This window comes from Marmota marmota, unplaced genomic scaffold (genome assembly GCF_001458135.2).
Source record: "Marmota marmota marmota unplaced genomic scaffold, marMar, whole genome shotgun sequence".
In the NCBI taxonomy this organism is placed as follows: domain Eukaryota; kingdom Metazoa; phylum Chordata; class Mammalia; order Rodentia; family Sciuridae; genus Marmota; species Marmota marmota.
In genome coordinates, this window is record NW_025999853.1 from 40,703,194 (window position 1) to 40,729,501 (window position 26,308).

The following is a 26,308-nucleotide window of genomic DNA, read 5'->3' on the forward strand; positions in this document are numbered from 1 at the left end:
CTTGGAGAATCCAATTTTTAATCATGCCAACAACTTTAAAAATGCAACTTACAAGTTAAAATCACAGATCATATGTTTTCCCAAAGGAAAACTGCTTGGGATTCTAGAAGTAGGCACCATTTCTAGATCTCCTGCCAATGCCTTTTCTGGGTTATGGACTCTTGTGACTGATTGTGTATCACTTGGCCAGTCATGCTCTGGAAGAGAGGAGGTTTCACCAAGGTGAGCCACTTCCTATCTCTTAATAATTTGAGTTCTGGTTTAATTTAGATCACTAGCTGATTATAGGAATATAGGACTAATAGATTTGGGTGCTATTACTATCGAGTTCTTAGACGGACTCTAGAGTAATCCCTACTTAAGAATGAATTTCCCTGAAATCATATATAAAACTTTTCTAGGATGAGTTCACAAATTTCATTACATTCTCCAAATAGTCTGATTCCACCAACAGTTAAATATCACTGCTAATTATTTTTTTATGTTCATAGCAATCAAAATACAGTAGAAGATTGAGAATCTGCATACTTATAATCTTCTGATATAAAAATAATAATAATGACAGTAATGTCATGGCTTAGATAAACACTATGTGACAGATTATAAGTTACTTATAAGAAATATGTCACTTAGTCTTCAAAATACCCTGGAACATAGGTACTGTTGTTATCCTTATTTTAGGGGTAACTAAGCTTCAGAAAGATCAAATGCCTTGTTAATCGATTATTAACACCAGGAAGACTAATAGCAAATTTTGACAAATAACTGATTTTTGAGTAGTGGAAGACAAAACGAATTCTACTTTTCATATTTTAAAAACAATGATTTTTTTCACTGAATGCTTTAGGAGATATTTGGTATTGAATCAGTTGTACCAACAATAGAGACCACATCTATGTATTCTCTTAAAAACTGATCTAATTACAAATTATATTCTGTGCTTTTTTAAAAATTATATCAAAATGAATTCTAATGTAATGTATCACTAAAAAGAAATTAAAAAAAAAATTTTCTAGGATAATACATTTGAAAACCCTGATCTAAATGTCACATACTTTAGGAGTCACTGATTTTTATATTTGGCACTGCATGTTTGTAGATTTCCTTTTTTTTTAATGCTCCAAGAAGAAACATATAGATATTAATCCATCCTTCCCCTTCACTGCATGAGATAAATTCTGATCATAATTTTATTTCACACGAATATTTGTGCTGGGTAATATTTATATACTGTTCATCCCTGCCACTAATCTAATTTATGCTCATGTTCCCAGGGGATGAGGAAAATTCTGGTACATCCCTCATGTCGTGACACAGCAGTGGAAAGTGCCAGAAGACCTTTTCTCTGTTAGTCTGTGCAAGAACTGAAAAATGCTGTTTATCACAGAAACCCAGCTTTGATCCCTGCAGCTTTGCTGAACCAGGCAATATTAAGAGGTGCTTGAAATGAATATTGGAAAAAGCATCTATTTATTTCCTGAGAGGGATACACTTCTTAGTGCTACCACTAAAAGTAATATACAGATAAAATTGTAGCGTAAGCATTGATATTCTTTGCAAAATTAGTACGCAGATATAGCACTTGTATTCTGATATAAGCCCCAGCCCCCTTGCTATGGCATCAGTTAAAATGACCAACCAACAAGCATAGGAAAGGAACTCTGCTTTTGTTTAGACTCTGCTCTTTATCATTCTGCATCTGCACCATGAAGCCATAATTCTGTTTGTCATAAACTGCTCACTGCCCTGTCATAATGCCCTGTGTCAGGACTGATGTGCTCATGCCCTCAGCAGTTACTAGGGTGCAAACGTTCCAGGCACCATTCCAGACCCTGGAGACACAGCAGAGAACAAAACACTATCTCTGACATCAGCATTTCAAAATTTGTGACTTACTATAGGGAGTTCTCATTGATGGCATTTCTGTTTTGCTGTTCATGGTATTTTAAAAAATGTATGCACTTGATGGAACTTCAAAGAGTAAGGAGCATTACCAGTGCCTCTTTTGCTGAGCATGTGTCTATTGTTGCTTTACCACACTTTCTCTCTGTTTTTTTTTTTTCTTTTTCACACTTTCTCTTTTTGTGGTGTATCTATGGAGTGAGGGTCTTACCACTTTGGAACTTGACAAAAACTAAGGTTAAATATCCAGTCTGGTATTTAATTCTCAGTGAGATTCTCTTATTCAATACTGTGCTGAATATTGGCTTCTGTTCCAATCATTCACAACTCTACAAACTTCCTTTGTTTCCTAGCTTCCCTTTCTCAGTGATGGACATCAGCACCCACCAATCATGCAAGTTGGAAAACTTGAGATCTTCTTGACCCTCCTCTTCCTAGCTCCCCACTTCCTAACTGGTTTCTAATTCAAAGGAATTTCTCTTCATTAACATATCTGCAGTTCATGCCACCCATATAACTAGTGGTATATTTTAGTCTCTCAGGCATTAACTATATATGACATAGTCAAATACCCATCCCCCCAAATCCACCCTACCTTATTGCCTGGGAACCTGTCAAGACTCTAACCCTCAGTCTTCTTTGAAGGTAGGTGTGAACATGGAATAAGCCATACCCTTGAGAATATCTGCAGGCCAGTGATGGATTTTACCTCAGCTCTCTTTCCCCTCCACTCTACTGAACACAGATAGGATATGTTCCTAGTGCAGAAGATCCCAAACTTTCTCTATTCACAGAATCCTAGTGTCTCAGTAAAATTTTTACAGCACCCCAAGCCAAATGAAATACAATAGTTCAATTTATGAAGTAGTTAAATCCAAACAACCTAATTCATATTTTGTCCAAACAACCTATTTACTATTTGAAGAGAAACATAAATAGAAAGTTTAAAATATGTTTATTTCATTCTTAAGTAAACCACAAGTGCCTAGTAACCATAAAAATGTGTTTGTTGGACATCATACAAATTCTCAAACCCACAAATCAGATTAAGCATTGACAACCTCACTTCTTGTTTCACATTGATTTTTACATGGAATTTGCTTCTTATCATTGCACAGAAATCAGCTTTGGAAAGACAGGACATCACCAAAAGCAATGTATTATGATCAAATGTTGAACTAAACTGCCTCAAGTAAGGAGATACTGTTGTGTCCAACAGATATCTAGTATGGCTGTGTTTCTCTCAAAAATATAAAATGACCCAGAGTGGACCTATCACTTCACCATGAAACTTAAGGTATCTCTATGTTTTGGGGAACCAAAGCATTAAGGGATAGCAGAGACACAAAGAAGTTGACTGCTGATCAGAAACACCCATCTAGATGTGGATTATGAACAGAAATATAAGTTTCTGTTATATGTGAGCTATTCTTTATTTTTGGATTTGCTGACATAATCTGACCTAACTTAATGCATTGTATTACTGCAGTGGCTTTTTAATGGTTCTCTTTGACACAGCTGAAATGTGTTTCTCCCCAACACTTCATGCCATTAATGCCAAACTATTGCTTCAACTAACAACAAGCCAAAGGCTAACCTTTTATCAAACTCTAATCAGAGCACTTTTCTTGGATCCTTCATGGTCTAAATCTCTGTTTGCTTCCCCACGTCTTTTCTGCCAATCTCTCCTCATACACCAAACCCTAAATTAGTGCCTCAATCTTGGCAGCATATTAGAACTTTAAAAAAAGCAAAAACAAAACAAAACACACAACAAAACAAACCCCAACTGCAGAGGTTTTGATCTAATTGAAATGGATCTGTTCTTGGAAACATGAATTACAACACACCCAATACCAAGAGGATAATTCAAATAGCCCTGTAACTATGAAGGAAATTGAATTTGCAATTTTAAAACTCCTCAAAAAGAAATCTCCAGGCCCACATGATTTCACTGGAAAATTCCACCAAATATTGAAAACCATTCTACACAATCTCTTCTAGAAAACAGAAAAAGAAATGCATTTTCCAATTCATTTTTGGAAGCTAATATTATTACCATGATACCACAACCAAAGAAAAATATACAAAGGAGAACACTACAGGCTATACTACTCATGAATATAGATGAATTTTTTTTTACATTTTTTATAGTAGTAGATGGACAAAATGCCTTTATTTTATTTGTTTATTTTTATGTGGTGCTGAGGATTAAACCCAGGGCCTCATACATGATAGGCAAGTGCTCTGCCACTAAGCTACAGCCCCAGCCCAGATGAAAAATGCTTAATAAATTATTATCAAATAGAATTCAACAACATACAATAGTTACATCATATGACCAACTGGGGTTTATTTCAGGGATGCAAGTATTACAAAAATCACTCAAAGTAAAAAAAAAAAAAAATCAAGGTAAAGAAAAATCACATGATCATATCAACCAATGCAAAAAAATTGACCAAATTCAACCCCATTTGTGATAAAAGCTCCCAGAAAAATAGAATTAGAGGGGAATGAGACATTTCCCCCTAAGACTGGGAAAAGGTAAGGATGTCCACTCTCACCACTCTTAATCAACCTGGTGCTGGGAGTCCAGTGGGTGCATAGAGCAAAAAGGTCAGTAAAAGGCACATGGATTGGAAAAGAAGAAATAAAGTTGGTTCTGCTTGCAGATGAAATGCTTATCTTCATAGACAACCCTGATGAATTTATTAAAAAAGAAAACAACTTCCCAGAACAAATCTAAGTTCTGTGATGCCACAGAATATAAAATAAATATAAAAAAATCAATCATATATCTGTATGCTAGCAATGAACATGTGTACCTTGAAATTAAAAATAAAATGCCATTTATAATCATTCTCCCAAAATGAAATACTTAGATGTAAAAGTAATGAAACATAAAAAATTTGTATGCTGAAAACTAAAAAAATGCTGATGAAGGAAATCAAAGAATCCAATCTAAATAATGGGAGAGACATGCCATCTTTCATGGACTAGAAGACTCACTAGAGTAAAGATGTAAATTCTTTTCAAGTTGATAAAAAAAAGTTTAACACAAATTCTATCAAAATCTCAACAACAGTTTTGGTAACTATAGAAGAGATTATTTCAAAATTCATGTGGAAAAGCAAAGGAACAATTTTTAAAAGCATGCATAAAGTGGGAAGAATTGTTCTGCCCAATTTCAAGATATTATTTAATTACAGTAATAAATACTGTATTGTATAATGGAACAAACACGGAGAAAACCCAGAAATAGACCCATAGAAACATGCTTAACTGGGTTTTTTTGGAGGGAGGAGTTACTAGGGATCGAACCCAGGAGTACTTTACCACTGAGCCACATCCCCAGTCCTTATTATTTTTTTAATTTTGAGATAGTATCTCAATAAGTTGCTTGGGGCCTCACTAAGTTACTGAGGCTGGCCTCCAACTTGCCTAAGACTCCAGAGCCTCTGGGATTGCAGGTGTGCCCCACCATGCCTGGCTCGAACTGGTTTTTGACAAGATGCAAAAGCAACTTAGTAAATGAAAATAGCCTATTCAGTGAATGTTGCCAGAGTAATTGGACATCTATAAGCAAAAAAAAGGAGAAAGAGGAGAAGAATGTTGACCAAAGCCTCATACTTTCAATGATCAAAATGGACCACAGACTTAAAATATACATCATAATATTATAAGAATTATAGAAAATATTTACAAACTGTAAGGAAAACAGTGGAGAAAATTTGATGATTAAAGGCTTAGCACAGAGTTCCTAGACTTGATAAAAGCATGAGCCATAAAAGGAAAAAATCAATCAGTTGGATTTCATCAAAACTAAAACCAGAGTCTCAATGAAAGACCTTTCTAAAAGCATGAAAAGAAAGTCTACCAACTGGGAGAAAATATCTGCAAACCATGTATTCAACAAAGGACTAGGATCTGTAACTTCGAAGACATTCTCAACACTCAACACTCTAAAATCAAACAATCTAATCAGGAAGTTGGGAAAAGGGATGAAGAGCCATTTTACCAAATAAGTAAATAAATAAACACCAAAAATTACTCCAAAATTAAAACTAGAATATCACTATGCACTTATCAGAAGGGTAAAAATAAAAAAAAATAGTGACAACACCAAATACTTTGTAGGATGCAGAGAGGCTCAATTACTCTTACACAATTGGTGAGAATGGAAACAATAGAGCTACTTTGGAAAATGGTTGAGCAGTTCATTAGAAAACTAAATATGCGCCTACCATATGACCCACAAATTATGCTCCTGGGTATTTATCCCAGAGAAATGAATATTTATGTTCACATGAAAACTGTACATGAATATTTATAGCAGCTTTAGTCATAATAGCCAAAAAATGGGAACAGCCAAGATGTCCTTCAATAAGTATGTGGTTAAACAAACTCAGGCCTATCTGTGCCATGGAATACCACTCAGTGTTAAAAAGGAGAGAACTATTGCCACTAGATTTGTCTAGTGATATTGAACAAATCACTACAGAATGAAGCTGAGTATAAAAGGTCAACTCTGAAGATTTCACTGTGTATAATTTTGTTTATTCAACATTTTGAAATTGCACAATTATGATAATAGAGACTAGATTAGGGGTTTCCAGGGTTAAGAAAGGGATAGGAGAAGGAGGTATATGGCTGTCCCTATAAAAGGGTAACCAGATGCTTGAGGTGAGGGAAATGATCTGTGTTTTGACTTCATCCATGCCAACATGCCAGATGTGATATTATATTACAGTTTTGCATCATGTTACCATTGGGGAAAACAAGGTAAAGGGCACAAGGGATCTATGAGATAATTGTAGGTTCTCAAATGTCTTTAAAATTTAATATACAAAATCCCATCAAGATATTCTGATTGGATTGGACTGGGGTGAGCCCAGGCATCAGTATTTTAAAAGCTATCAGGGTAATTCCCCCATGCAGGCAGCATTGAGGAATTACAAATGGAACTAAAAGACTTGTGTTTCCCAGAATCCATAAAATTTCCTACCATTTGTTGTTGCTCTGGTTTTAACACCTCCCCTCTTTCCTTTTGCCTACCTAAGACTGTCCTTCCTGTACCACTCCCCTGAAAGATCCAGAGTACTGCTGGCCTGGGCAGAGCAGGGCCCTTTTAGGACTCACCAGTCACAGCCCTTCTTCAACTCTTGAGTTGCCTTTGTCACTCTGTTATCACAATTTGTGTGTTTCTCCTCTTTCAGCAACTCAAGTTACTATTATCCGCTTTGCACATGTAGTTCCTGAATTTCAGGGACCTGTCAAAAATTAGGGGTAACTGCCCTTTCTGTGGTAATAGTTTTAAAAAAACATTAGCAATGAGGCAGGAGATTCCAAACACCAAGGTTTTCACAGCACAAAGTGTGATTATTATGCCATATATGATGCCATACATTTACTCTATGCAAAGTGGTGTTACAAAACCTAAGATAGTCTGATGTGGGTCCAGGATGCCTTATGCGTATGATACTTCTTTGCTTTCTGTTTTTGTTTGTCAATTGTTTTGCTTTGTTTTATCTTTCCACATATCCGAGCAAATCTAGACTCTGACTAATTTTGGGAAGCCGATGCTGAGGACTTTTCCGGCCTCCCCACTCTAGTCCCCTGTATCTGCAAGTCTGGTACTTTTTACAATCCCTCAGGGAGACATGATTGGTAGTGTGACATCCAATCACAATTCTATTACCTCTTTCAGAGAGGTGTCATGAGCAGGCTCTCTTTACTCTTTCACAGCAGTCTTAAAGGGTGAGCTAGTGTATGTTGGCAACCCAATTTTTCACAGAATCTTTGCAAGGTTATATGTTCTATTTTTGCAATAATGTAAAATATATCTTGTACCAGAAAAATCATATGGGGACTTTTATTGATAGTGTTAACGTTATAAACTAATTTAGGGAGAACTGACACAGCTTTATGTTGGGCTATGCCATCCACTGGAATATTAGTTCCTGGATGGCTGGAGTATTGTTCATTTTGTCTGGTGCTTTATCTTCAGTGCCTAGAACTGCTTGATACATGGTTAGCATTCAGTGTTTATTGAATGATGGAATGGATTGTCTTTCCATTTATGTTGATCTTATATCCCTCAGAAGTTCTTTAAGGTTTTTTTTTTCCTATAACTCTTGTACATTTTCATGATTTTTTTTTCCTGGAGATGTGACTTTTTGGCTATTGAAGGGGATGTCTTCTCTCTACCATGACTTCTAGATGACTGTTGTTTGACTATGTAAAGTCTACCTGGGTATTATTATTGCATATTAATTTGTAAAAAGCTGTGCTATTAAATTTTCTAATTTGTTTGTAAAACTTTTACATAATTACCAAGTGTCATTGTTGTTTTTCTTAAAATTTTCTAGAGTTCAGTAACTTAAAAGATTGAATAACAAGTCCAAAGAGAAACAGCAAACAAATAATCCCATTCTATCAGTGAGATTCTTGTTGGTTATATGAGTAAGCAGTGGTACAGATATAAACCTGTAGTTTCTTCTCTAAAAATTAAATATGGTGATTAAGGAAAATGTCAAATCCAGATCCATCTCATTCCTTGCTGGTTGGGCATCATCTGTTCTCTGTGCTGATTGCTAATTTGGAAAAACTATAATGTTTGCTGTTTGGTCCTCTTCATTTGGGAAGGATTATTCGCAATTTAAATCACAAAAGAAAGAAACTGTCAGTACATATTGACTTGCCCAAGTTCCCCTGTTTTACTGCAGTGTTGATTCACTAAGCCTTGATATATAAGTGAACTCATGCAAATGAATGCATCTGTCTTCATTTCTCTTTGCCATTAGATAATTATGCAAACATTAAACACCAAAAAAGACACAAAATGATTGATTACTTGAGCAGAGAATGGAAGTTAGCTGAAAGCAAATTCCAGAAGCAGGTTCCTCCCTTTCCAACCACCTCTTCTCTCCTACCCGCTTTGGAAACACCCATAATGAATTTAGTCAATTCCTTTGGGACTAAAGATACTTATTGGCAGTCAACATTCTTGTGATTCAGTGCATTTTCTTGCAACAATATTGTACATTTACTCCTGAATTGTTACCTAATTTATATATCCCTTCTTTGGTCTGCCCTGCTCAGCTAATCCTAATCAATAATTACAACACATCTGTCAGAAGACAAAATTGTGAAATAGATGTTGCATTAACCCCAAGTCTTTGGTTGACATTGTTTCCAGGACTATCTCCTCTGTGTCTGCTTTCCTCACAACCTGCCCTGTGGCTTAGTGGCCTGTGACTCTGCCTCTGTGACTAGGCTGAGCATCCTGAGGATAATAATGGCCTTCATTTTTTTTTTCATCTTAGTGCTTCAATGTTTGGGTCATAGTAGCATTCAGTAAGTTATTGAATGCATAAATTGCTCCAATAACTGGGGCATAAATATTTTCTTTCTTGTTATTAAAACTAGCTCTTAGAAAAAGATTTGAAATATTTTTAAATGGGAGGGTAGTTGACTGTTACCAGTTTAAAGAGTAGCCAGATCAATGGATTTATATTTTAAAGAATAAATTAAAATAGTTATTGACATTTTTAGATTTTTAAGATTCAGCAAGAAACCTGGGAAGGGCTTGGGTTCCTTCAAGACAAAACTGCACTGACTTCTTTCTGCCATAAAGACTGCTTCCAAACCTGTTTGATGGTGTCCCATTTTATGCAAGAAGCATTTTCTTGAAAACATGAGTAGAGACAAAATTTTTATAACTGGAAACTTACTTCTCACATGCCTGGCATTACTGTTTCATCGTTGTGTCTTTGAAAATTTCTGACTAGGCTCTAAAAAACACTATGCTTCCTATGCTTCAGGAAAGGTCTATAGCTGGGCACAGTGGTGAACACCTGTAATCCCAGCAGCTCAGGAGGCCAGGGCAGCAGGATCGCAAGTTCGAGACAGCCTCAGCAACTTAACAAGGCCTTAACCATCTTAGCAAGATGCTGTCTCAAAATAAAAAATAAAAAGAGCATTGGATGTGGTTCAGTGGTTATGCACCCCTAGGTGCATAAATAAAATAAATAGAAAAAGAAATTTCTAAAATTAAAAGTTTAAATATACAGGATTACTCTGCATAATCCAAGAAAGTGCAAAGAATTCTTTTTTGGGCAAAAATGTTACGCACTTCTTTGCTCTGTGGTGAGAATAGTCACCCATCATTTTTTTTCTGTCATCTTTGTTATTTTAATTATTAACTTTAGTTTTAAAAAATTGACACCCTGCCTTCTACCAACAGGATTTATAGGGGTTATTTGTTAAGTTCATCTCTTCAAATATCATCTGGGCCCATATGGGTATCTATGGTGCATGTGAGGGGCTATTTTGTTTTAAGGAGACACAGGTGAAAAGCACAGCAATGGACATGGTTACAAATGGTTCTGGCAAAAAATATAAAAGAACTTGAACTTTTATGCACTTGATAAGAATTTTGGTTCTTGAATTTCAATCCTTATTTGGTCTCTCATATAAAATGTAATGCATGAAGCTGACATCATAAGCATTCATACCCTCTTCCTCGGCTTCTGCATTGAAGGCAGTGTCGGCTCATACCTGTAGTGCTGTGAGACTGAAGGGTCAAAGCAGGCCCCCAGCAATGTTGGGCTGGGACAGAGCCTGGAAACCTTGACTGCCCTGCTTGGAATGACATTCTCTGTGGCACTAAGGAAATGAGTGACCTGATGACCCTTGCTTCCTTTCCCCAAGCACTCCATTCTTCTCAGTAGGCTAGATGAAAGATTCTTTCTTTCCCTGATTTGAATTTTTTTATTGCCTAGTAGAATTATATACCAGCAGCAACAATTTTAAAACCTTGATGATAAGCATTCATAGAGGTTTTTAAAATTATAATGAACTGTTATATGTAATTAAGAAAAGGATGGAGGTATGCAATAGTTTTTTTTTTGTTTGTTTGTTTGTTTTTTAATTTGACTTTGAAAAAGCAAGTCTGTTCTTGCATTTTAATATAAGTGTCTTTGATGTTCCAAAAGTTTATAACCCTGAAATTTGGGGTCAAAGCAGGCCTTTGATTTTGGAGAAGATGGGAAAGCACCTAGTTTCCCCATTTGTATCCAGAAAGATAGCAAATAGTAAAGAGAAGAGTAACATCATAGGAGTTCTAAAACACTATTTATCATAATTAGCCTCTGGATATGTGAATACTGACTTGTCATTTTTTTATGAAAGGAAAAATATTCTTAATATTTTCTTACCTTCTTTTTTTGTGACAGATCAAAAGATTTGAATCTCTTCTTGGTGTAAAGACATTATTCCCACAAGATCTGTGAGATTTTACGATTTGGGTGCATATTGATAAATTGATAGCAGTTACCCTGAAATTCGGAGGACCAACACTGCTTTGCCATACTGAGACATATTCAGCAAGAAATTGTATCAGTCGTTGCATGAGCCATTTGGTACTTGGTTTGTAAATGACCAAAAAAGTGAAAGTTGGTAATATTTTTCTTGAACCTGTGGAGAGCTCTCTCTCCTGTCAGTTGGCTTCCTAAGCTGAAATGTGTCAGGAACTTGGAGTCTGTTACTACACAATATGCATTTGTATTGTTATTTAAAATCCTGTTCTAACTTCTTATCTTAGGACTTTCAGCTGTTCTTTTTGGAGTTACAAGGACAGAATTCAGAGAAAGTCACTAGGGAACGGTAGGAAACAGAAGCTGAATATCATCATTGGTATATAAGTCTATTTATTGCCAACCTAGAGCAAACTACCCCACTGGCGCTGGTTAATAAGCCCTTGTGGAATATCTACCTTGATGCTAACGGTGCATACTTCTTCATGAGACACTTTGCAGCTTACAATGGAAGGAGACCATGGATATCTTTTCTCATAGAAGAAAAAGTGAAAAGAGTTTCTGGGGAGAAGTCACCTAATCATGAAATAGTATCTGTGGTGCTGCTTTCATTTAATAGGACAAACGCTTTTCTTTTACAGAGGAATTCAAGGGCTCCACTGTGGTTGAATTGATGAAGAAGGAAGGCACCACCCTGGGTCTGACTGTGTCCGGAGGAATTGACAAGGATGGCAAGCCACGGGTGTCCAACCTGCGGCAGGGCGGAATCGCTGCTAGGTAACTGCCTCTGTGGGGAAATGGGAAAGAGACGTGGGGTATAATTAATTCAAAAATTAAAGCTCTATCAGAAAAGGTCACTAATAAATAAATGACAGTTGCCATCTGCCAGGCAGCACGTCCCCCCAGAAGCTCAGCAGGGCACGGTTCAGAAGCTGCTCCCCAGACCTGCCAGTGGCTTTTCTGGCCTACACTGAAGTCACTAGGGAGGTTTCTTATGTCATCTAAGGGGCAGCCAGCCTCTGATAAGATTTTAATTTTAACATATATATAGATCTAGACCTAAATGTGCCATCAAACAGCAGACGGGCTGCAGTGGGGATGAGACACAGAGATCATCTCAAAGTGAAGTAGATGACCCATGTTATGTATCCAGGGATGCGTCCACAGAGGGACAGGGCTGGCCAGGAAGAGTGGGAGGCCCAATGTCCCATTTCCAAGTAAAAAAATTGCTTTTCTGATTTTCTGCTTGTGAGACTGCCCTTTCCACCAAGATAAAGAGATAATTCCAAAGGACAGAAGGCTTGGAGGGGAAGTTCTCACTTTGCCTTCTTCCCATGAACTGCAAATTATTCTCACATTGCAAAGGCAAAACGTCCTAGATACCGGCCAGGGGTGGGCTTGCTTTAGAGATACATTCTAAATTTACCTCAGCAAGATGGAATATTGAGCTTTATTAAAAGTGAGGTCAGGCTGGGCGTGATGGTGCATGCCTGTAATCACAGGGACTTGGGAGGCTGAGGATGGAGAATCGTGAGTTCAAAGCCAGCCTCAGCAAAAGCAAGGTGCTAAGCAACTCAGTGAGACCCTGTCTCTAAATAAAATACAAAATAGGGCTGGAGATGTGGCTCAGTGGTCAAGTGCCCTTGAGTTTAATCCCTGATACCCCCCAATAAAAGTGAGATCAGGGGCTGGGGATGTGGCTCAAGCGGTAACACGCTCGCCTGGCATGTGCGGGGCACTGGGTTCCATCCTCAGCACCACATAAAATAAAGATGTTGTGTCCACTGAAAACTGAAAAATACATATTAAAAAAAAATTCTCTCTCTTCTCTCTCTCTTTCTCTCTTTAAAAAAAAAAGTGAGATCAGGGGTCCTTAAATCCTAGACACTAATGTTCTTGTCCACGTAATTCCAAGTTTAGAGTTCTTGTCTTATAAAGTATCATCTGAAATAGTGACTACTTTTGATAATCAACCCACATATCCAGTTTATAAGCTTAATCTAGCTGATTGCTCCCTGATGCAAAGGTATTACTCATAGGAGAGGCTGACAGGAATATGAGCACCTTACCCCTTCTCCTTCAGACTTTGAGAGACTTTCTTTGGCCCTGGATAAAATCCCAGTGACGATATTGTAACCCATGACGTGTCCAAAAGGCAGGCAGCAAAAATGAGAGGGACTAAAAAGAAAAAGATCTGAAGTATCTGGGATCTGGATCCATTCCCAGAGAATCAGCCCCTTAAGTGCTGAGCAACTCAATAAATAAATAAAAATTATTTTGTTTTATGGTGCTTTTAAAAACAAAAAGGTTAAGGGAAAATCATAAATAATGGCATACCCAGAGCAGAATTTCTAAAATGTGACAGCTGAGAAAACAGAACCCACTGACACTGAGCTACACCCCTGCCCTCAGGAACCAGTCACCTCCTGAGCAGCAGGGACTTCACTATGTTGCCATCTAAACTTGCTTATTCATGAGTGGAAAGTGAAAAATAGATCCAGACTGGCCTGTGGAGAAGATGGGCCACTGAACTAACACTGTCTATTTTGCAGAAGTGACCAGCTAGATGTGGGTGACTACATCAAAGCTGTGAATGGGATCAACCTGGCCAAATTCCGCCACGATGAGATCATCAGCTTGCTGAAGAATGTTGGAGAGAGAGTGGTTCTTGAAGTGGAGTATGAGCTTCCGCCAGTCTGTGAGTAAACACAATCTGGGACAGTGTAGGGGGTACCACATCACTTCCTAAAGCACCTGGCTTCTGTTGTTCCCTTTTGCCACCAGTGTCTCATTACAGCAAGGTCAAAGCAAACTTGATATTTTTAAGTATTTGATTTGAGAAACATATAGCCTCACTCAGAAAAAATAAAAAGAGAATAATTAACAATGAAATTACCCAGGGCCCATGTTCTATTAATGTGATGTGATCTTTCTACAACACTTATGTATGTAAAGTTTTATTTATATAAATAAATAAATATATATATATATATATATATATATATATATATATATATATACACACACACACACACACACACACACACACATATATATATGTATATATAATATATAGTCTCTGTGCATTAAGTACTAAATTTTGCACTCAGATTTAGGGAAAGCATGTTTTATATTGACTCTTGTATAGATATGTTTATGTCTGAAACATAAACATAATTTCAGATCACATTATTATCAAATAATAATAATGGTAATAACAAGAGCAGCTAACACATTTTGAACACTTATTAAATGTTGAAATTATAAGAAAGTTGACTTGCATTGATTTACATAATCCTCACTAATATCGGGGTCAGCAAAGGTGAACTTTAATTTATCAAATGGCTGGGTTCAAATCCCAGCTTCCCCTTTTACCAACTACTTACTTTTGAGAAAGTTACTTAAACTTTCTAGGTCTCTGTTTTCACATCCTTAAAATGGGGATAATATTAATTTCTACTCATAAGTTTATTAAGAGAAGTAACTAAGTTAATATTTATAAAACACTTAGAATGGTGCTTGGCACTATAAAAGTTTTTAATAAATAATGATCAATCAATCAATCCTGCAAGGTAGTCCCTATTATTGCTCTTTTTCTCACTTTACAGAAGCTTAAGTATCTTTCCCAAATTAATAGTCCTGGTCTGCAAAGTCCATATTTAAGCACAAGCTGCCCAATTTCAAAGCCCACATGCTTATTCACATGAGACATACCTTGTGCTATGTGTTACTGCTTCCTTGCATTTAAGCTATACTATTCTAGAACCACCTCTCCAATTATTAGCTATTCACAAGATGCTATCCTAGAAATCTCTTTGCTCTTCCCTACTGGTGAGAATACAGATAAATTATGAAGAGTTGGTAATAATTCATTTTCAGTAATGATTTATATTCCAGCCTCTGCTACATTCTGGGAGCTTGGGTACATCCGTGGAATTGCCATCATAGCAGGGGAAGACAGATAATAAAACAAAAACATAATAAGTAAATTACAGAGTAGGGTCATGGATGTTATGAAATCAGAGCAAGAGAGCGATTAAGGGTGATGGGATTGGGGAGGGATTACAATTTTAAATCGAGTGGTCAAGGAGCAGCCACTGAGAAAATAACATTTGTTCATGACATGAAGGAAAGGTGGGGAGTGACCATATTAATTTCTGGAGGAAGAGAGTTACTGAAAAATGGACCAGCCAGTGCCAAGACCAGAAGGCAGCAATATCCCTGGGTTATTCTACAAACATTAAGAAAGGCAGTATGGGTGGAGCAGAACACTCAGGAAGAGGATTAAGAAATGAGGTCAGAAATGTAAGGTGGAAGGTGTCCTCATTGGATACTGGAAGGACCTTCAGTTTTGCTCTGAATGATGCAGAAAGCCACTGTATGGTTTGAACAGAGAAAAGCATGATCTTATTTATGTTTTTGAAGGCTCTTTCAGGCTGCTGTGTCGAGAACAGACTTCAGGGTGAGGATAGAAGCTGGAGCTATTGCACTGATTCAGGGGAAAGAGAGTAAATGGAGGTAGTGAGAATCAGATTCTAAATTAATCTTGAAGATAGACCAACAGGATTTTCTAATGGCTTTAGGTGAGTCATTTGGAAATGAAGAAGTCAAGAATAACCCCAGGTTTTGAGTCTGAGCAACTGGAAGGATGGAGTTGCCATTTAACAGGGTGGGGAAGAATATGGGAAGAGCTGACCAGGGGGGAGATCAGGAGATCATTGTTTGATATTTGAGATGTGTATTCTATATGCACAAGGAAATATCAGGAAAAGAGCTTCAGTTAAGGGACTTGGAAGTAAGATCTGGACTAGAAATGTAAATTGAGCATGATGGGAGTTGAGATGATGTTTGAAGCTTGGGGACCAGATTAGAGCACTAAGGGAATATGTACATAGCCAGTAACAAGTACTTATTCTTAACATAAAATGTAGCATGGAAAATTGAGTACTCATTTTATAACAAAATCAATTTAAGTTTATGTTAAATAAAAAAAATTTTAAAAAAACTCGCTACATTTTTTTTCATTTTCAGCAAGAATAAGACAGTAAAATAGAGTGTTAAGGGTATGGACTGGTTTGCTAGTTAAATGTCTGCCTTGTCCATTTCTAGCTTTGTAAACTCTGGATGTGTGTTTTCAGTTCTTCAAGCCTTAGGCTTCCCAGCTGTTACGTGGCTATGATTGTTGTAGGATGTTTGTTAAGGAGCACAGGCTACCATCACATAATCATTATTTAGACCATTATCAGATGCTTGGTAAGAAATTAATATTAACCATCATCATCATTGTTATTATTCTTTTGCTGAAGATACTGTAGTTTTATTACAATATTATAGTTATGCATAGTAGTTGGGTTTATTTTGACAAAATCATACATGCATGGAATTCAATTTACTCCATTTTAGTCCCCATGACCCTCTTTTTCTTCCCCTCCCCTACCCATTCCCCCTCTATGTGTTCTTGAATGTTAGAACAGTCAGTGTGCTTTGAAATCACCATCTCACACCATCGCTGAGGAGTTAAGAGAACTAGAGTCAAAGCTACTTGAATATGCATTTGCATCCCACTGAGTATATAAATATTAATCAAGCATGACCTCTTTCTAAAGGAGCTGTCAGTATAGCTTTCAGGTTATGACCCATAATAAAGATTTCCCAATATTTGGGGGTGATTCAGACCTGGGGATTTGGGGAAAGTCTTAAAGGAAACAGGGCAAGTCAAGTGGAAAGAGGAACAACATTCCATGCAGAGGGTCCAGCAAGAGGATGAGACAGTATAGCCCAATGCACAGGTTAAGCCCAAACAGATTGGAGTTGTTAGAGCACAAAGGGAATATGGGTAAGAAGGAGGCCAAAGAGGAGCCAAACAAGGAGGACCTTCTACACCATTTTGGTGAATGTGGGGTGGCATCAAGTGGGCAGGGAGGAGTCAGTAAAGGCTTTTAAAACTGCTTCATCAGATTGGGATTTTTAGGTTCATCATTTTGGTGGCCAAATGGAGTATAGATCAGGAGCTATTAAGCCTAAGGGCTGCTTCAGTTTTCCGAAAGAGAGGTGATATCCTAAATCAATATTGCGTTGGTAGAGTTAAAGAGAAAAAGATGAGTATCAGAAATGTTTTGGAATAAAAGCCTTTCATAACCCAGTGATTATACCTGCTTTGTCTTCCTCACGTAAGAAAGCTGATGGGGAAAAAAAAAAAGGTATTTTTAAACACAAAAGTGTGAATTTTCATGCTAGAAATCAGATAGAAGAGATCTATTCTCCAAGGATGATCTGTTTCTTTTTATTATGTTTGGAGAAATTAATAAGGTCTTTGAGTTCAGAGAGGTTGGAAGGATTAGGAAGCCTCCACTCCACTTAGCTCAGACTGCCAGAGCAAAACAGACCACCACAGCTGAGGCCCTGGAGGAGAACTGACACTGAGAGATAAGCCGCCCAAGGCCAAAGCCACGGCCAGTAACTTTCTCCAGATCACAGCAATTTGAGGTTCAGCCAACCCCAGATTTTAGAAAGAGCTGGAGGAAGGATGTGTGCTTCCATGATCTGATAAAGGAAAGATTGAAGTTTGACTTTGGGCAAGCCACTTATCTTTTCTGAGATTCAGTTTCTTTACAAAAATGAAATGATTGGACTACATGAGCTTTACATTTCTTTTTCACTTTAAAATATATGATGCTTTGAAACTGTATTTAGGAAGAACATGACTCAACTGTATCTTAGGCATTTATGCATTAAAAGTCAGACCAGAGCTGGACACAGTGGAGCACGCCTGTAATTCCCTGGCTCTGGAGCCTGAGGCAAGAGGATAACAAGTTCAAAGCATCAACAAAAGTGAGTCGCTAAGCAACTCAGTGAGACCTGTCTCTAAATAAAATAAAAAATAGGGCTGGGGATGTGGCTCAGTGGTCAAGTGCTCCTGAGGTCAATCCTCATAACCCCCCACCAAAAAAAAAAAAAACAGAGCAGAGTAGTGCCTTCAAAATTTGTGTCACATACCACCTGCAGAACATTGAAATGTTAAATAATTCTCATCCATTTTCAGTTAACACCTAGAATTTTTTATTATAAGCTTAAATGGTTGGAAAGAGTATAATTTTTAGCAAGTTGTTTTTTTTAAAATTCTGTTTCCATTCAAACCGTGGAGCTGCAGATTTACTTATTCAATAAAAATGCCTATCACACAATCTGGTTGGCAGAGGTCGTCCTTATGGTTAAAACATTGACTGAATCAGACTAGCTTTCTATGGAAAGGAGTCTTTTCTTAACTTAGATAAAGGTGTTAAAACATGTCACTGGATAGGCTTTTTCTCAATTCTAACACCAATGGAAAACAGATAGATGGTGGTGGTGGTGGTGGTGATAGAGAACAGGAATGGGGTGTAATTCAAGGTTCCCTACATGAGGTTCATTCTGGGATTAAGTATAAGAGAGCAGCACTTCTCAGGGAAGCTCTTCCTTGGCAGAGGGGGGAAAAAAGGATAAGCCTGGCCACCAGAGCACATGTCTAGTAAGAACCATGGGCAAGTGTAACATAACAAAGGGGCAAAGTACACAACTCCTATGTTCTTGGTGAGGTGGGGAGGCAGGGGAAGAGTACATAGGTTGGAATGATCTTATCTACTATAGTAAAAGAACTGTGTAGAAGTACATGCATGTTCACATATAGAACAAGGGGTGCCAATACAACTAAAATAAGTAAGGAGTAGTTTTATATTTTGAAATTAGTTTTTACCTGGCCCTTTGATTCTTTTGGTAAGCCCTTAATTGCATCTTTGAATACACATACACACATGCAAAGTAATAAGTAAAAAAATTAGAGTGGCCAATATAGGATATCTGGTCCTAGGTATAAAACCATATCACCAAGAGCCTGTCATGCAAACAAGAATTATAAAGATCAGATCTGTTTCATTAATTAACATAAAAGGTAGTCAGCATTCAGATTTACAATTGTAACTGATGGAGAGCAATAAGTGTAGATAATCTACAGCTGTAGATAATCCCTAAAGTCTTTATAGTGACTTAAGATTTGATTTTAAGATTTTGTGGTCAGCAAGATTTAACTAGAGCAATGTTAAAATTCCATTACTTTGCATTCCCAGAACAGACATCCAGTCAACAAGGACAGGTGGTCCAGAATTAGGATTTGGTTGAACATAATTGAAAGATGATTTAATGATTAAATAAAATAATATTTGCAAACAGTTTTGCAGAGGTCTGGGGACAGAAGAGATGCTATTGAGTATTTCTCCCATATCCTTTGCTTTTCTCACTTATCAACTGAACAGAAAACATCATGTTCCTTAACCAATTTCTTCAAGTGGCTTGTTGGGTCATAGAAATAGGAAAAAAAAAAACATTTGGTTTGAACCCAATTTTGTTTTTCATTTAATTAAAACTATACCTCAACTCTTTTCAGTTGTTTGCACTGTTCCTAGTTGATTGGAATAAACTGTAATTCCCCTGGTAGCAAGAATATGACATTTAATTAAATCAGCAGTGTACCAAAACATTTGTTCAGCTGCAGGTTTATGTTGTTTTTCAGCAGATCCAAGTTATTTTTGCACTTTATGTCCTAGCCTGTTAAATGTGCAGTTCTGTAAATTTAAATGTCTACTTTTCATAAACATTTCTACAGTATTCCTTTGAGGGTTAAGATTTTCTGATAATTAAAAATAATTGTAAGTAATGCTTAATTAAAACCACTAGCTCTTCCTATAAATGGCAAGGAAAGTATATTTTAAAGATGCCTTTCAATTCTGTCTATATGTAGATGTTCTTTGACTTATGGTGAGTTTATATCCCAATAAAACCATTGCTAAGATGAAAATATTATGAGGTGAAACTACTTTTAATTTACCTATCCTGCCAAATTGTATCACTTAGCCTATCCCATCTCTGACATACTTAGAACACTGACATTAGCCTCCATTGGGCAAAATTGTAAGTCACAAAGCCTATTGTATCATAAAGTGATGAATATCTCACGTATTTTATTGAATACTGCACTGAATGTGAAAAGCAGAGTGACAGTCTAGATATACCTTCACCCCTGTCATTCAGGTTGACAAACTAAGTGAAGTCATCATAAGTCAAGGACTATTATTGATAGTTTTTTTTTTGTAATAAGTGACCCCTTTAGGATCTAGTAACAATGTAAAAATGTGTTATTTATAATGAATATGGCATTAGATATCATTGTACAGATTTTTTAAAAGTCTAAAACCATCCATTTCTATATATCACAGGTTTTTCTGTCTCCATGCATAAAATACTCCTATATTCATAATGAAAAAAATATTAATTCGTGCAATTTTGTTTTCTAAATGCAGCAATAGTGCAATATACAACCAGAACTACTCACTTGTTTCCTAAAAATAGTCTTACAGGATGTCTTAGCGACTGTGCCTTCACATAACTTGTACCCTCACGCAGATGTCTAACATGACTAGAGATCTCAGCTTGTCAGTGCAATTTCACTTTGTGAAATGAGAGCAACCAGCGGGCAAACAACATAGGCATGGAGACATCAAGTAAAATTAAGTAGATCTTTATTTTGTTAGTAGTAATATTTTGAATGTACTTAGCATTGTTTTGTTCTCCACGTTTCCCTAGGGTTGCTAATATCTTCACTTAATAGCTCTTTATATATCAGAACACCTATTTGTATCACATACATATATTGATAGCAGTCTGAGAGTAATACTTTTTTTTTCTGGAACTAGCTACAAAAATAAAAATAAATGTTGTCCTGATTGGCTAGCAACCTAGGTAAAAAAAATAAAATGTGTGTGTTAATGATTCTAAGACATCTCTACTTTTGTCTTATCAACAAATTTAAAGTAGCTTAAAAATAACTGAAGAAAATATTTCATTAATTTTGCAAAAATCATTGTTTTTACATTTCACAAAGGGAAAACAGTTTTGCTTGTTACATATTGTCTCATTCTGTAGAGTTCAAGCAATGTAACTGTTATTCTGTGTAGAAATCTTCTACACAGGAAGGGAAGGAGCTATGATTTTGGTTCCTTTTGGATAGATAACTCTTTTATGGTATTTGCATGTCATTATAATTACTTTTTTCTAACATTTTTTGGAATTGTTGATTTTTATTACACAAAACAAAAATATTTGCAAGAGGGATCTATAATATTTTATGCCACATTGAAAAATTTAGAAACATTATTATATTTGAAAACTTATACCTCCCTCTCTTTCCTATATGCAGCTGTACAAGGATCAAGTGTTATTTTCCGAACAGTGGAGGTCACATTACATAAAGAAGGCAACACCTTTGGTTTTGTAATACGAGGTATGTGACGATTAGAACAATCAGAAATTCTTGGAGAATTGGGCATGATAGATTGGGAGTTTACAGGAACATCATCCCCCCAAAACTTATGTTTTCATTGTATTAAGTTACATTTTAATATTTGAACCCACTGTTCTTTAAATAAATAAAACGATGGGAACTCAAGTAGAGTTCAAATGATCAGCATTATTTTAGTCCACTAATACAGAACAAGCAGCCAGTAAACCTTGTCATACACAGTCATGCTACTGATCTGTCACTTTTCAACACATCTTTTTCCTTTCCCTTTTCTATATCACTGAAACAAAAATGTTGATGAGTTGGCTTGACTTGATTTAATACATAAGGATTAACCAACTTCGTCTAAATTAATTTCTCTTGAAATACATTTTGTTATTGTAGCTTTCTAAAAATGGATTTAAGATGATCTAATCCCTTGAGTACCTGTGTGCATCAGCTCAACTCATCTTATTATGGGATGGCATTGATAATAAAGATTTCAATTGACTCCAGCTTTTCTATAAAATTATTCATTCTAAGCTATGATTCTGATTTTTATTATTCTGTTTTTCTCAATAGTAATTTCATCCCTATAATACTATGTCTCTATTAACAGCTCTCAATTCCTCATGTGACAATGAGGTTTAATAGGGAACTATATAAGCATCAGGAATTTGTTAACATACATTTCTTGATTTTTTTGTTGTTACCTATGACATTCTGTACTTCACCAGAGTAAAAATATATATATATAAATTATTGGATTAACATTTAGCATCTTAATAAATATACATGCATCAAAGATTAAAGGAGGTATGTTGACTTCCATAGACTTGTTGAAAGTGCTGAGCTTTAAACATTAGGTCTCACTATGGACCAGTCAAGTAGCAAATCAATCAAGCAAATATTTTCAAAGGATGTATTGATGTCAGCATAGATATCAGTACAATGGAGTCATAAGACAAGATCTTTTTCTATAGGAAATAACAGTCCAGTGAATTTAAGACACAAACTGACAAAGTACCCACGTGTGTCATCTGTTTTTGCAATGTAAGTGTGGAAGGGAAGTGTTCTTGAATCACAAGTGTTGAGAGCCACAGCCAAAGGGGCCCCAGCAAACTTTCAGACTGCCAGCTGATGATTGGCTCACAGAGGCCCCAGCAACATCTAGCTGATTGGCTCCTCTGCGGTGATGCTCATTGGGCTGTTTCCCCGCCCTTTCAGACTACGGAGCTGCTCATTGGGGACTTTTTTGGCTCCGCCCATGCGACCCAGCCAATCGGCCTCAAGAGCAGGAGGAGTGGGGGAGGGAGAGAGGCTTGTGGGAAGCCGGTGGTGGCAGTTGGGCTCTGAGGGTTTTTCCTGAGGAGGTGTTTTGTTTGGCTGTGTGTGGTTCTAAAAATAAAGTTCGTTTCTTTTGTCAAGTGGCTCCTGAATTGTGCCCAGCCAGACTGCGGCAACAAGCATACAAACCTTATTATTGAAAGGATGCAGCAAAAATTACTGGTGTTGCAAGTGTATATCACTAGTTATCAGGTGGCTAATAGCAAATCAAATTGCCAACAAAAAAGCCAAACCAATAGCAATTTATCATTAAGAAATAAGAAGAGAAACAACTGAATTCCTCAACCACCTCAAGAAAACAAATGATGTAATATTACCAGAATATTCCTTTCACACTTTTCAGGAATTTTAAATATCTGTGTATACACACAGGAGTTTTATAATATAAGCCTACAATACTGGCTTGTGCATAGTGGCACTCAATAAATGAATGAATAATTAAATATTGCCTAGATTTGTGTGAACATCGGACTGCTTGGCATTAATCTGATTTTAGTGATAATAAACAAGTTTAGTTGATAAGTACCACATTTTTTAGGCTTTAATAACTTTGTTAATACATTGGTAAAACAAAAGTTCATAGAATTTTGTTTAATTTCTCAATGTGAATCAAAGAAAGACTTATACTTTTGGATCCTTTTGAAATCCATCTCTAGAAGGTTTTTCCAGCTCAACAGATGGCCACTATCCATCCCTTAAGAATCATTGGTTAATCAGATTGAAAAGATACAGCCAGGCATGGTGGCACACATCTGTAATCCCAGAGGCTCAGGAGGCTGAGGCAGGAGAATCATGAATTAAAGCCAGCCTCAGCAAAAGCGAGGTGCTAAGCAACTCAGTGAGACCCTGTCTCTAAATAAAATACAAAAAAAGGATTGGCATTGGGCTCAATTGTCAAGTGTCCCTGAGTTCAATCCCCAATACAAAAAAAAAAAAAAAAAGGTATGGTGGGTAAATATTAGCATGACTCTTAAGACATTTTGGCATAAATGGGATGTGAGCTACTCTGAGACAAAGGGAGATTACCAGGAAAATCAGGAAGTGGAGCTGATAGCACAGAAGGAGTCTATCTGTTTAGTGCTGGAGAATTACTTCATAACCTGATGGAATAGAACTTTGGATGTTAAAATAAGCTTTTAGATGGTGAACGGACTTATTTTTCTAATAATGTAAGTGACAGATTCTAAAAATTTGACCCTCTGAACAATAGAACTTGTACCCATAGGGAAAAAAAGTGATGCTCTGGCCTGAACATAGGAGATTTCAATTTCCATTCATTAAACACATTCCATAAGAAACAAGTAAGACCTTTGAGGCCATTGTTATATGTGAGAAGGCAAATTTTGCATGTTTTCTTCCCTACATCAATAAATATTCTGCAGTTTCTCAGCTGGCATTTTGTAAATGAGCTTTTCTTAATGGCAACAATGAACATATTATTATTATTATTATTATTGTTTAGGGGGTACCAGGGTACCTGAACTCAGGATTACTTGACCACTGAGCCACATCCCTAGTCCTGTTTTGTATTTATTAGAGACAGAGTCTCACTAAGTTTCTTAACACCTCGATAAATAACTGAGGCTGGCTTTGAACTCACAATCCTCCTGCCTCCGCCTCCCAAGCTTCAACGATGAATATATTTTAAAGCTGTATTCCTTTTCTTTGCTAGGGGGAGCCCATGATGATAGGAATAAATCTCGCCCAGTTGTGATAACATGTGTTCGTCCTGGAGGGCCTGCTGACAGGTAAACTTCATCTTTCTGTGTTATTGTCCAAAACAGATTAAATAGAGTTGGAGACTTTGGCATAGAATTTGATTTATAGAATTTGGAGAGAATAGAAAAGATCTCTTAGACATCTTTCATAGCAAAGATAGATATTACATAAATATGTTAGAATGTGAAAACTAAAAGAGTTTGAAATAATAATGTTTCTCTCTAGATTCGGCATTTAGCATACTTTATTCCTGGCAAGTAACTTGGTTCTGAGCTCAATTTTCTCCACTGTAGATGTTGACAATAATATCTGTCTTTTGGGTCTGTTAACTTTTATCAAAGGTCTGAGATGCACGGTTCCTTCAGGGGAAGCTTTCATGTAGGAGGGACTTATGACAGGCATCTGGCCCCTCAACTGCTACCCTCCTACCTGGAGGCCCAGATGGTTAAGTCACATGCCAGCTATTAAGAAGATCCAGGTCATGGTTGTTTGATTTTTGTAATTATTGGCATTCTTATCACTAGATAATGACATTCATGTCAGAATGGAAGTGACTTTTAGCAAAATGGAAGGAATTTTGCCAGTCTCTCGAGTTTTCACTTCCTTCCGTTTCTTTTCCTTGAGAATTTGAATATGTGAAAGACAAGTGCCTTCAGCCTTCACATCATAAGTCTTGTTGGGTCCCAGGTACACTCACAGTTTAGGTGTCTCTGGACATACTTATCTCTGTATTATTTTCCCACAGCAAAAGTCAACTGCATAATGATGGAGGAACACACTCCTGCCATGAGATATCATTGCAAGATGGGAGGAAAATCTGTCTCTCTGTTTCAGACCAGAGAGAAATAGAAATTATAAACCTTTTTTAAGAAATAGAAATTATAATAATAAATACAATTTATTAAACACATACTGAGTATCAGGAACTGTGCTAACTTCTTGGCCAACACTGTCTTATATTTTTAGCCTTACAACCATCTTGTGAATGAGATATTTTTATTGTATCTCAGCTGGCCAAATGGAGGGCACAGATGGTTAAGTCACATGCCAGGTATTAAGAAGAACCAGGATACAAATTCAGGTTTATTTTCCTCAAAGCATTTGCTGTCGGCTCACTTTTAAGAAAGATGATATTTCATATAAAGAGAGGAGGGAGACACTGTGCTAGGGTATATTTGCCTTTGTAAAGGATAGCACAAAGTTAAAACCTCCAGGGAAGTTTTGCCTTTTTCATTCTCATTTCTCTCTTAGGAATTATTCTTTCTGATGAAAATAGACATCTGTTCATTTCTTATCAACATTTAGGGTTAGGGTTAACAAGAATGTCAAAAACAGACGGTAAGTTTGTGAGCAATACATTATCAAATTAGCTTAGAAGTCAAGGAAACCTAAGTGTTAACGATAAAAACTTAAGAGTCAAAATACTTAGTTGCCTAAGTGAAAGATGTCTAAGAGATCTTTTGGGTAGGGAGGCTGTAATCCTGAAGGCACTCTGGTTCTGCCTCTATCATGTCACTAACATCCTGGTGTCATCTCCCAGTGCCTGAAGACTAGTCACAACAGGGAAAATATAATTTGCCTGCTTCTTCCCAGAAATGTGAGACTGAATTCATTTATTGATTGCCAAACAGCCTTATAAATCATTAGGGAAATTTACAGAGTAGTGCAATTTCTCACCAGCACTCCCCATTCCACTTGGGTTCACTGGTAATAA

General features: G+C 36.7%; 1 protein-coding gene across 15 annotated transcripts in view; it reads left to right on the forward strand.

Moving 5' to 3' along the window:
• Grip1 (glutamate receptor interacting protein 1) overlaps positions 1 to 26,308 on the forward strand; it is a 383,234-nt gene that overhangs the window by 232,972 nt on the left and 123,954 nt on the right. For all 15 annotated transcript variants that reach the window (XM_048805484.1, XM_048805527.1, XM_048805545.1 and 12 more), the window contains 4 exons: positions 11,861 to 11,996; positions 13,772 to 13,917; positions 21,448 to 21,531; positions 24,548 to 24,623. In XM_048805484.1, the coding sequence (XP_048661441.1) occupies positions 11,861 to 11,996; positions 13,772 to 13,917; positions 21,448 to 21,531; positions 24,548 to 24,623 (442 nt within the window). The remainder of the gene's footprint in view (positions 1 to 11,860; positions 11,997 to 13,771; positions 13,918 to 21,447; positions 21,532 to 24,547; positions 24,624 to 26,308) is intronic.